At 37.6% G+C, this 13,710-nt stretch overlaps 1 protein-coding gene across 1 annotated transcript in view; it reads left to right on the top strand.

Moving 5' to 3' along the window:
* Nucleotides 1-13,710, top strand: part of LOC145981739 (androgen-induced gene 1 protein-like) — a 36,478-nt gene that overhangs the window by 15,299 nt on the left and 7,469 nt on the right. The window contains exon 2 of the mRNA XM_083115146.1: nucleotides 11,089-11,226. Coding sequence (XP_082971272.1) covers nucleotides 11,089-11,226 — 138 coding nt within the window. The remainder of the gene's footprint in view (nucleotides 1-11,088; nucleotides 11,227-13,710) is intronic.

Raw genomic sequence — 13,710 nt, 5'->3', positions numbered from 1 at the left:
CAATTTAAACTGTTGGTCAAGTCCCAATTAGTTTAACTGAACATAAAAGTGGACTTAAATCTCAAATTCAAAGCATATGTGTTTGGTACACTCCTGTTCACATAATGTCGCACATTTTATATAGTTCAGCAGTGGAAATGTGTGCCACTTTATGAAACAAAAGAAAGCATTTGTAAAGTACAGCACAACATGCACGTAGCATCAAATAACACTAACTTTACAGGTGGGGCAACATTTTTGCCTAAAATTGTTTGCATATGATGATAAATCTAAAAATTATGCATTTACCAATACTCGCAAAAGTGTGGAACATTATATTGATAAAAAATATACACATAATAAATCGTTAGGCATAGACTAACAAGCTGTAGAGCATGGTTTCACGGCACCCTTAGTGTTTCAAGATTTTTCCGTAGCGCTCAAGTCAGAATGCATCCCTATCTAACACTTACAATGCTCATTTAGTGTGGTTAGGTTGCTTGCCTGAAGTTAAAAATAAACACACGTTTCAATTTCAGAAACATTTTATGTGTAAAAATTACTAAAGAAGCATATATATAATGTTATAAACAAAGGCCTCGAATATTTTTGCCAAGTGCTGAGAAAATCATATGTGGCTATTTTCACCAGCAAAATTAATTACCTGAATCATAACAGTACATTGTATTTTACCTTATTTCATTATATTCATTAGCAATGTTGTAGAACTTACTGCTAACAAGTCACCAAGTAGCGACAGTAGCAGAAAGTACTGAAACCAGAAATTGCATCAATGGTGTTGGGAATATTTAACGAAGTAATTTTAATGCTAATAGCCCTAAACCTGACCGGCCTAACCTAACAATGAAAACATTTAAGAATGTAATGCCCCTTTATACTAATGACTTGTGACATATTAGCAGCACCAGTATTTATCAGAACACCCTGCAGTATTTTTCCAACTCCATGGCATGCAGAAAAAAAATATTGCCAACATGAAAATAAATGCACACTGACAACTGAAGAATACACACATGTATATAGCATGCCAGACCACAGTGTAGATCATGCACGTGCATACTTTAAAATCTGGTGAAAATAGTTCAAATTCTAGCTTCACCACCTGGTTAGGTTAGGCAGGACATGTTTGATTCTCTTTAGCATCAATATAAATTCCGTAAATGGATTCTACTGAGGTTTTAATTTACTTCTACATTATTTACCACTTGTGTACGATACTTAGTCACTTGTCAACGGAAAATACATTTTCCATGGGAAGCGTACATACTTGCATACGGTTGTTTTTTTTAAAAACATAAATAACATATTAAAACTGTTGATGACGGCGAGCACGTTTCCCACGTTAGTTTTCTATTTTTTTCCATCGGAATTCGCCTATTATGCATTGCGAAACATTCTTTAACGTGGGAATCACGTTTAATCGCGAAACAAGAATCGATTTTGTAGCCCCACAAACCACCCACGGGTAGCCCCATGCACCATTCACGGAGACGAGGTATGCTTACGAGGTTAGGTTAGGCCTGTTAGGTTTCATTAGCATACATAGAAAGCAAATATACCGATTTTCATGTTAAACACAATACACTCTACAGGAATAACATCAAGAAACATCACAAATGGTACAGAAACTTGCTAAGTAATTTCTTCTGTAGAAATAGTGTTCGCCGTCATCAAGAATTTTACCAATAACATTTTTCGGTAAAATTATCGCAGAGTTAAAACAGTTTTCTTACGTTTTACACAAGAAACTACTTACCTTAACACATATCTGTGGACTCTCCTATGTTTATGGAAGTGTATTCTTTTCGAACGCAAACTTTCAGAAGCAAAATAACTTAATTTAAGAGGAAAATCATGTATTTTAATGCTAATGGAACCTAACCTAACGTCGTAGGCATGCCTCGTCTCCGTGAATGGTGCGTGGGGCTATTCGTGGATGGTTTGTGGCGTTAGAAACACATCGTAATGTATTTTTATGCTGATGGAACCTAACCCAACAGGCCTAACCTAACCTCGTAGGCATACCTCGTCTCTGTGAATGGTGTGTGGGGCTATCCGTAGATGGTTTCTGGCGTTAGAAACACATCGTAATTAACTGGGAATGTGTTTCTTTCATAAGAAGAAATATCAATGACCATTAAAAACTGTACAGAAATGTCTTTGAAAAGTGTTTTAACTTTGCGATAATTTTACCCATTTTTCGAAATCCAAACAGTGCTCACTACTTTGATGAAGGTTCAAATTTTGTGTAACAATGATTGCCAAAATTCTACAAAAATTAGTCTTCCTGCTAAGAGAATTGGTAAAACATTTATCATGTTGGGGGAGAGAAGAGAAGGGAAAGTGGTATAAGTCCAGTGTTGGCTAAATTGAGTTCAAAGCCTTGCTTGAAAGTGCTAATACAGATAAAAGTTAATTCCCATGCTGGTCCAGTGTGCAGTTACTGGTAAAAAGGATGTATCTCATCTTTTTGGGCATTTGTGTTCACACATACTATTTACATAAGCCAGCTGAGTAGTGTTGAGCATTCTTCTAGTATTTACAGAATGTAAAACTTTGAAATTGTTTACCAAAGGAATATTTTAAAATAAAAGGGTGTTGTGACATGTGCCCTTCTAAAATAAACCCACAACAAAACAGGTCAACGGTATAAAATATCAAAACACCTTCATTCCATCTAATTCCATTTAAAAAAAAAAAATCTTCCAGTTTTTTACAAATGATTTCGGTAAAATTCTGCTCCATAGGAGACGCCTGGAAATCATCGAATTTCATGTATGTTACATTTGTACTTACTTATTATGCATTGCTGAACATAGTCTGTGTGTTTTTTTTCTGATTAACACGAAAATCTGTAAATTTGTTTTGTATTTATGCTAATGGAACCTAACCTAACAGGCCTAACCTAACCTCGTAGGCATACCTCGATCCCGTGAATGGTGCGTGGGGCTACCCGTGGATCGTCTGTGGGGCTAATGTCAATAGTGTGTGGGGCTAGTGCCAATGTTGTTTTTTTTTGGGGGGGTTACGGGAATTTTTTTGTTTTGTATTTATGCTAATAGAACCTAACCTAACAGGCCTAACCTAACCTCATAGGCATACCTCATTCCTGCGAATGGTGCGTGGGGCTACCTGTAGATGATTTGTGGGGTTAATGCCAATGGTATGTGGGGCTATTGCCAATGCTGTGTGGAGCTAGCGCCAATGGTTTGTGGTCCATCACAGACAACGGTTGTCAAAATTTGGTCGCTATGTTCTGCGTAACGTCAGTGAAAACGCATTGAAGAATACTGTCAGAAATCGAAGTTTTTGAAGTGAAAACAGCAAAAAAAAACCACGCAGACGACGTTTAGCAATGTATAATAAGTAAGTACAAATGTAACATGCGCGAAATTCGATGATTTCCAGGCGTCTCCTATGGGACAGAATTTTACCATGATTTCAAAATTAAAACATCCTTGAAAGGGCACGTTTCCCTTAAACGTTCAGCTACATACATGACATGAAATATAATGTTACATTTTCCCACTTGATTCCCACTTTTTTAGTGTATAATTGTCATACTTTCTGCATGAAGAAGAACTAATTACAAGAGAAAATAATGCAACTGTGGATGAAAAAATTCACTAAGTTTATTTAGGATTTTAAGGAAGATAAAGTCTCAAGATAAATATAATTACAGATTGGAAACTACAGATTTTTAGCAGTGAGTATCCTCCATATGTATTTTTTTAAAAAAGTTAGTTTGGATGTTTACAAATTTTCCTTTTCTTCTGAAATAACTAGCACATAATTTAATAAAACTTCATGAACAAGAGATCTTCAATAACACCGAGTACAAATACCGTTCATGAAAACCACAAGAATGAATCAACCATGATAACGAAAACTGTACAGTAGAATTATAATTGCTGCGCATAATTGTTTGCAATTAACATGCTTATCTTGTGCAAATTACTACATACCTTCTCAATTCTATAATAAATGTAAATGGTGCACTTCACTTTATTTTTCACTCGGAATATTTATTTTTCCAATTATATTGCACTTTTTCACTTTCGTGGTGCACTTCACCGTATTTTTCACTCGGAATATTTATTTCTTCAAATATATGGCACTTTTTCAGTTTCGTGGGTTGCAAACATAAGTAATTTGTAGGAACATTACAGTCTCTACATACCACACAATTACCTTTTAAGTATTGAATATGTTTGATATTGATTTCGTTGAGGTACCATACACCATAAGATATGCCATTTCATGACGATTGGTATTTATTCCTGCAAATTGCAACACAAGTTCAGTATTTATACAAGCCTGAAATACACAATGCGGAACTGTTCCGATTTAATGCTATGTAAAATTCCAATGCTCGAGTGCGAGGGAAATAATTTCGCAAATCATCCTTCAACTCACTCCAGCTATGCTCAAAAGGTTTCATTGACACCACAGTACACCACATTAAATCATACGAGCATCTTTCAGCTAACTTCTTCTTCTTCTTTTTCTCCTTCTTCGTGACCATCATTACAATATATTTGTCAAGCTGCTTTGTCTTTCATTACGAACAGACGTGATGTCAACTGATAACCAAAGCCGGGGACAAAAAGTATGATTTCAACAGTTGGTAGCAGTGTTGCTGCAATGGTTCCACAATGATAGCAAAATAACAAATATATACATTGGGTGTTACAATGATAGTGGTGCGAATGGCCTTCACAATGATATCGGAGTGAATTTACTAGAGATTTATCCAAATTTTACAAATAAAGTTAAACAGGCTTCTCAGTACGATATGATATATAAATATACACGTTAAAAAACGAGTATACTCAAAGATTTCCAGTGGTTGCCACACTCCTGCAGAGTATAGTGGTTGCCGTAATGATACCGGGATTTATTTATATATATATATATATATATATATATATATATATATATATATATTTGTGTGTGTAATTCTTGATCTCATGTTGACAAAGTCACATATAAGGGCCTAGAGGATGATTCAAAGTCTCTTAACACCCCCCTATCAAAAGTAAAGAAGTTAGGCTGGGTTTGGTCATAATAGAAACAGAGGATTAAGGTAACCACATTTGTGGCCACAATATAATATTGAATTCAACTGAAAACTTTTAAATGGAAAATGATACTTTGTTACAGTCATCCAGTCTTCACTTTTTCCTGATTAATGATAGGTTGAAGAAACCTTCATCATTGCATTTCTCGCGAAATTCTAGCCTGACTGCAACGCGGGAAACTCGGACTTTTTTCGGCTTTGTTCCTGCATAAAGCGGCTGTAGGGCCCACCCAGCCTCAAATCAAATGGTACCCGGGGGTGGGAGTAAGGGCGGCCGCAGCGTGGTGCTGATCACATAACCTCCAAAATGGCCGACATCGAAAATATGTGGGGCCATACCCTAAGTATGCCTTCATGGCACGGTGTTATATGTACAGTGAACTTACCTTTACCTGTATATATTGTATTTGTTTCTCTACCCCTGAGTAACTACTTTTATATTTTACATACGCATATACGAAGCCTCTACTATGTCAATGGTTTAGGGCCCCTCTAAAGGCTTACTTACCTCCGGGCCCCCCCGCACTGCGGGGTTTTGCAGGTTGTAGATCGGCACTGGGTGAACCCCAGAGCCCAATTGAGATCGCCCGCTCTGGGAATCGAACCCGTGTACCCCGTGTAACAATCAGACACCATCCCACGGAAATGTCGAGTTCAGCAATAGCTTTAACAAAGTGTTTTATCACGACTATTTCACACACAAAAGTACACTATAATATTTCTTGGAACTGCCATTACCTTTGAGGGAAAATATAACGTTTAATACACAAATACCATGCATATACAGGGTAATACAAAATGAATGGTGCAACTTTACACAGTTATAATGACGTTACTATTTATGATAAAAAATTAGACAAGGTATCAATATAAAGGAGAACTCTGGAAGTTTTACTCACATGATTCGCATTATAAAGATTCAACATCGGAACCACGTGTAACGCGGAAAAGGTCCAAACGATAATCAAGTACTTGCTATGCACGAGACAGCAAGTCGTTGTCAACGGTTTCGAAGGCACTAACAATTCGCAGTTGTAACTTTGGCAAATCTTTCAAGGGTGAAACATATGCATTACTACCGAAACGCATGCGGAAATGTCTTTGCAGTTCTCGATAGCTCCAACACACAATACGCCTTCTACTGTTCATTGCCATTTTGCGACACTGGCGATCCTGGTGGAGCATCGGGTAAGCAGAATAAACCCGCTAAGTGGGAATACAACTTCGAGAGTTTTTTCTTTATATTGACGTCTTGTCTGATTTTCTATCATAAATAGTAACGTCATTATATAACTGTGAAAAGTTGTACCATTCATTTTGAATTACCCTGTATTTATGTGTGGAAGCATGCGTTGGCGTTAGCACGGTCAGGAGATGAGTGAGAACTGCACACGAGGACAACCCGGAAGACAAGCACTGCAGTGGATTCACTCGAGAGATGGTAGCGAATGTTGATGAAATGATTCGTGGTAATCGCCGAATTAAGCAGAGAGAACTTAGATATTCTGTGCATGTCGCATGGCGCAGTCAGTGCAAGGACGATCTTGGGTTCAAAAAGTGTGTTCCAGGTTGGGTCCTCGTCAGCTGACAAATGGTAGCCAACCTTATTTATCTCTGACACGATGAAGAAACTAGTGCACCAATGGCGGAAGTGTATGGACGCTGGTGGGAACTACATCGGAAAGTGATGATACCCTGTAAAAGAGGACATTCCAAACTTTCATTTGAATGTAAAATCATAAAATTGTCTCACTCAGTAAAATGTTATAGCCAAGGAGGCAAAACTTATTGAACAACCTACGTACATATATACGGGCATGAAGAATTTATAGGGTGACATTTGACGGTGGATGAAGGGAGATTTCCCCTTTGGAAGCTGTATTCTCCTCTCTGGTTGCAAATTTTTGACCATGCGAGAGATGCTTCGAAAGAAAGTTCTACATCCTGTAAATGTGTGTGTGTGTGTGTGTGTAGCATGTGAACGAACCTTAATACTTCAAATATAGAAAAAAACATGTCAGAATGTCTATTTCATAGAGATATAAAGTCATAAAGAAACAATTTCAAAATACTATTACAGCTCTATGCGATATTTACTGGATAAACATATCATCATATCCATCATCATCATCATCATCCTTGGGCCTCCCCCCATGGTGCAGTGGTAGCGTCGTTGCTTTGTCATCAAGGATTCCCGGGATTCGATACCCGGTGGAGGTACAGAGTGCTTCGGATCCAACCTTAAACTGTAGATCCTGTCCCGATTAGCCTTACTGTACATAAAGTGGACTTAAAACAGCAACTCAATCAATCAATCATCCTTCGCCGTTTCCTGCCTCTGATTGGGTTGGCATAGAAGTGAAGCCTCTCCATTTTTTCCAGGTCTTTCACCACTCCTCTCTTTCCACGGTGTTCCAATCTTCTCCTAACACTTTCCACTATCTGCTCTTTCCACCGACATATTGGTCTCCCCTTGGGCTCATTCTTGTGCATTGTAAGCTCTTACTGGTAGTCTTTCTGCATCCATCCTCTTCATGTATCTGAGCCATCTCATCTGTACCTGATCCTGTCCTGAAGCTTCACCACACCCACTGTCTGTCGGATCTCCTCATTCCTTATTGTATCCCTCTAGTCTTCCCCAATATATCTACTCCTTAAGAATTTCATCTCTACTGCCTGCATCTTTCTTTTGTCTCTCTTTGTCGTTGTCCAAGTCTCTGCTTCATACATAATTATTGGTACATCGTATGTGTTACACGAGCTTCTTGCATTTCATAGGTACATCCCTGTTCCATATTATTCTTGGAACGCTTTCCCCATTTGACCTCTTCTGTTTACCTCTTCATCTATTCCTCCGCTTCTCTCAATTATGTTTCCTAGATATTTGAAACTCTCCAATACCCTCAATTCGTCCGTGTCCATCAGTGATGTGCCGTAGACTATAAGTTTACGTCTACATGCGTTGTCTACACGTAATCTACGCGTAGATTACTTTGGGTTGTAGTTTACATAGACTACGTAGACAATTTAAAGTGCATTAAAATTAATTTTCAAGGGTTTCATGAAAGGAAAGTGACATTGTCAACTATATTCGTTCCTAACGAAATAAGAAGAACTCTATTTACAACAAAATGTCTCTTCTCTTCTATTATCAACTACGGAAGAAGATAAATAGTATGTAAAAAACAACAACAGATGGCAGTCGTGAGGTAAGAGTGGTCTTTTTCCCATAAAACACTAGAATATTTCCTATATTATGTCTCTTCCTAGGTCAGAAATTGTTCGAATTTGGAAGAAAGAGTATGAAAAGTTCTCCTCACACATCAGTATAATTTTATTTTAATTCAACGCACCCTTTCCTAAGTTATCACCTTTCGCTATGTTGTTTACATAGATTACGTAATCTACGTGTATAAAATAGTCTACGTGTAGAATGTAGACTATCGTTGTTTACGCGTAGACGCACATCACTGGTGTCCACCTTTTTCCTTCTTCTTATTATTATTTATTCATTTATAATCAAATCAATAATGACATTAAATATTTCTTGCAAAGTACTGAATCAGATTGGTTAGGTGAATTTATATTATGCTGGTGATCTAATTATACTGCTGTTCCAGCTACTTTAGATGAGAAGTAGAGATGTTGACCACTCTCCGTTCAGAAACATCTAGTCAGTATACTTGGAGAATTTGTAACTATGAGAGTCGATTTATCGTACCTAAATATCACCTTCATTTGGGAACTATCACACTATTCATGTATTGAGGGATTGGCAGGGGTTGGCACCCTGTTTCGCTCTTCTAGCGACGTCACTGATACAGAATCATTTGTGACAGACATGCACAATACTAATCGATAGCCAGTGGCGTGCACAAGGAGGGTTGGTGTGGGTCATAAACCCCCTTTGGCCCAGAATTCCTAACAAAAGAACATCAAAGCCAGGAAAAGATAACAAAATGAGGGCTGACTACTAAAAAAGTAAAACGTAACCCCTCTCTTTCAAAAATCCTGGGCACACCACACGGAAGAGACGTAAACCTAGTATGGTTTGATTGGTTGAATTTAAAATTTTGGGTGCGTCAGCATTTAGGCTATTTGATACCCGTCACATCCTTATCATAATTAAAATATGAGTAATAACATAAAAACTGAAGCTGTAAAGGGACACTCAGCATACATAAGGACATAACACAGGACAACACACACACAGCCCTACAGAGAATACTACTGGTCGTAGGTTCAGACGCCAGAGCGTCGCTAGTCTGCAAAATGCAGTCCAGGGTGTACTACGTGGAAGTGAGGTATAAAAAAACCTAGTACGGATTGGCTAATTAGGATAATTATTAAAAAATTCCTTTTCCACTTCATTGGCAAGGATTCGAAACAAAATGTTTCTTCTTGAGGAGCGTAGTTATTAATTTTGTATTTCGCAATATAAACAATTCCACTACTTTCTTTTACTCATATAATGGGGGGAGGTGGTTGCAGCTCCACTAGACCCTGTCTTGCACCTTCTATATCCTGGAATTGCCTAACTCCATTCTTTAAGCATACACTTAATTCTGATGAAGGAAAAAAAAGGAGAAGACCTTGGTAGAATTCATGACTTTTGACCTTGGGATATCACCTGGAGAACCAAAAGGAAAACGGGGGGGGGGGGACCTAGCAGGATTGATGTGAAACACGTAATCTTGCTGCGGCGTGTGAAGTGCAAGAATTTCCCATGTGGTGCACGCTAATTGATACAGGGTGCACACAAAACAACGTTACGATTTTGGAAGTCCATCACAGTTTTCACAGCGAGACATTTTTGTTTCCTCGTTGGTACGCGTATGTAGTACACTACGACAACATTTTATGACGACATCTGCTCAAGCAAGAAGAAATGCAGTCCGTTTTTCAGTTAATCGAAACTAACATATATGATATTAGTTGCATAATATTTATTTATTTATTGAACTCAACAGGTACATACCTAACTACAGAGCCCATATGAAGGATACATAGTGAATACAATTACATATATTTCTGTAATATAGAGATATTATGTACATAAATATGTGTATATATACACACTTTATCACATCATTTCATTAGGAAATTATGTGTTGAAGCTTAGGTCATTGTGTTAATAGTGGCTTTACTGAGGTCCCTTAGGTTCATAGAAAAGATGTCAATGGTGTTATTCTTGATTAGCAATTTATTGTAACTGGTGCACAATCTCCACAATGGACATTTCTTTCTAATTTCCGAAGATAGATTTTGAATACATACAGATACACTTTTGTTACAAAATTCTACACATTAAATTCAAACACATTCTTAATTAATGTGATTGCATATGTAGTCATTCATTCACTACACACATAATTTCATATTAGCTTGTCTTAAAAAAACAAGTATCATGTATCCAATGCGAATATATGTTGCGTGCAATTGAAGACTAACATTGGTAAACGCTGTAAGTGCCACAATAATTCAAACACCGTTTTCCACGTTAAACTGTGAAATGTGCCATGCTTTATAATGTGGTAAACGTGAAATGTGGCTGGTAGCCCTCTAAGTAGTTCAAAGAGCGTGTAAAGAGGTCACTAGTGTGCACGTTCTTACGGGCTGATGTGCGGAACGATGCGATTTCCGAAACACTTTCGCTTTTGGCACTTACAACGTTTACCACTTTTAGTCATCAATTATGAAACCAATTTAATGGATAAGTCAATTGGATTGTTTTTGTTTTAAATTATAATGTTGCAAGGTTTTTCGTAAAACATTTCGTTTCTCATCATGATCAGGACGTTCCAAAACAATGTGATTATATTTACCCCTTGATATTCTTAGCATAAGACTTTAGCATAAAGCTTTCGTCACGTCTACGACACGAAAAATATAAGGTCACATACATATTAAACATATTGAAAGATAAGATTTTGTAATGTTTGTTGTTGCAAACTCGTGGATTGTTCATGTTGAATCTGATCATATATAATAACATCTCTTTCTTTCAGACTTCGCAGTTGATCTACTTCACGCTAGCATTTTTCTACGACATGCTTGAATCATATATTGAATTCAAAACGTATCGAGGACAACTGGGAAAATTTCTGGATTACTTGTTTGCATCAATTATTTTCCCGATCACAATGGTATGTATAATCTGTACATTGTTACAAGGTATAATCACGGGCAGGCTGATAAAGCTTCAATTCTAGATATGTCAATTTTGCAAGTGATTTTGTAAAAAATAGAAGTGAAACAGAAGAAAATACTAAAATAAGTTGTTTTGTATGTGACTTCTAGGTGAACATGCTTCAATTTATCATAAATAATTAGCTGTTTCTTGGGAAGGGAATCAATCTCTAGATCATCACAAAATATATTTTCTTCGGAAAATTTAGTAATTTGGGTTGAAGAAATCACCTTAAGGTTCTTATTACAAACTTGCTTTTTGGTGTAACTGATCTACAACACCAACAAAAAATTAACATAATAATAAGTTTTCAAGCATTTCCTACTTCTCGGAAATTTCAAGATTAATAACTTTCAGGTGTACATAATTTTCTCCTTATATTTTTAGAAAATTTTCTTCAAAAGGATTTGAAACTCTTATCCCAAGCCATGACCTAAACGTTACTATATTTGTTATATTGTACAGGATAATTCGTATAGTTTGAGAGTAGCGTACGAAATACCGCGTTATTATCGATTCGAAGCAGTGATTCTCTTTGTCATGTAGTACTCCACGGGTGTTCGGATGAAGATGACATCAATGTGAATGTGAAGCCACTTGATCATCAACTGCGAGATCGAAGTTCGGTGAAAATTGTTGGATGTCCTCGTTAACGTTCACTTGTTGATCCAAGTACGCAGTCCCATTGTTTTTCAATGGGTTTGCAATCTGGTGACATTGATGGCCAGGCACAACGTGGAAAGCTCTTGAAATGATTGTAGTACCATCCACACACAGTTCTAGTGGACTTGTATTAGCACTGGCGTATGTTGTTGATTTGTTGTTGTTGGTTTGGTGATTTAAGTCCACTTTATGCACAGTAAGGCTAATCGGGACTGGACCTACAGTTTAAAGTGGGATCCGAACAACTATGTGCCTCCACTGGGTATCAAACCCGGGACCCCTTGATTACAAGGCCATCGGGGAGATCCACTGGCGTATGCAATGAGCGAGCTGATGGGGCTATAGCCCATCCCGAGATTTAAACTCCCGTAAAATAAGCCCCTATTGAACAACTTTGAAGGTTAAAATTGCAATTACTAATTACGAGATATTTTATTACACATCCCGCCTCTCCCTTTTAAAATGCAGCTATGCAATATTCACCTTTACAATTCCAGCCATCTGAAAAAATCGGGCGCATGCTAGTGTATATTAGTAATTATCGACCTGAAGAGTAAGAGGTTATTTTTCTACTAACGCTAATTGTAAACAATTGTTTTCTAAATAAGTAACTTTTACTCGGTTATTTTTAAGGTAACGAGGTTGACAGTTCACTTTTACAGTTTCTTTTCTTCCGTTTAAAAGCATTGAACCAAATTGTGGTTGGCTAAGAAAAAATGGAAATACAATTTTAACCATCACATGTACATTGGTTGTAAGTTATAGTCCGCGCATTTACTTCGTTAACGTCCAAGAACTGAAGAAAGCCGCCGCCACGAACGCGGGTGGGGGTTAAATAGCGGGCGAGTTGTTTTCGTCCAATCACACTCAACCTTCAGCCAATGGGCGCAGCTGTCATTCTGCTCGTCTACTCCACGTGGAGTCTCAGTCACATGACTGCGGATGCTGTAGTGTCAATTTGTTGTTTGCAACTTCAGTGTGGAGACCTTTCTCCTTTCGCAGCTGGAGAGTAGATGTGGAAACAGTGTGCATTGAATGTGATTGTTGCAGCTGCTGGGCGCGCTCCGTGGACTTCAAAGCCAGCCGGTCGTTAACGAAGCTGGCGCGTCGACTATAACTTTATGCACAGAAAAGTTAATCGGGACTGGACCTACAATTGAAAGTGGGATCCGAACCACTATGTACACTCACCGGCAAAAAATGGAACACCTACTTGTTTTCCTGCAAGCCGTTGTGTGTGTTGCCTAACTCTAAGGCGATGAGTAGATTTTAATAGCAAATTTTCAAAGGTATCTTCTACTACCACCGTAGAATTAGGCAACACACAGAGAAGCGAGTACTTCAGGATATAGGTGTCCCATTTCTATTACCGGTGACTGTACATCCACGAGTATCGATACCGTAACCCCTTGATTACAAGGCGATAACGTTACCTCTACGCCATCTGGTACATTTCTTACAAATAAGTATTTTTTTGAAGTATAAGGTTTAATTTGAATTTTTTTAGCTCTATATATTCATATTTAAACATATGAGGTTTGATATAGGTCGGGGAAACTTAGTATTAATTGTGGATGGTCAATATGCAACATGCAATACATGTACACCGCCGAGCAATATACTATGAATTCACCTAATGACTGTTTGAATCCGTTTTCTCTCTATTTCTCTCGCCCCTATCTCGCATCCACTTGCCCTCTCCCCCCCCCCCCTCTCTCTCTCTCTCTCTCTCTATATATATATATATATATATATATATATATATATATATATATAT

This window comes from Lepisma saccharinum, chromosome 30, assembly GCF_977018435.1.
Source record: "Lepisma saccharinum chromosome 30, izLepSacc3.1, whole genome shotgun sequence".
NCBI classification, from domain to species: Eukaryota; Metazoa; Arthropoda; class Insecta; order Zygentoma; family Lepismatidae; genus Lepisma; species Lepisma saccharinum.
Note: the sequence above shows the minus strand (reverse complement) of the source record. Positions and strands in the feature narration are given on the sequence as shown.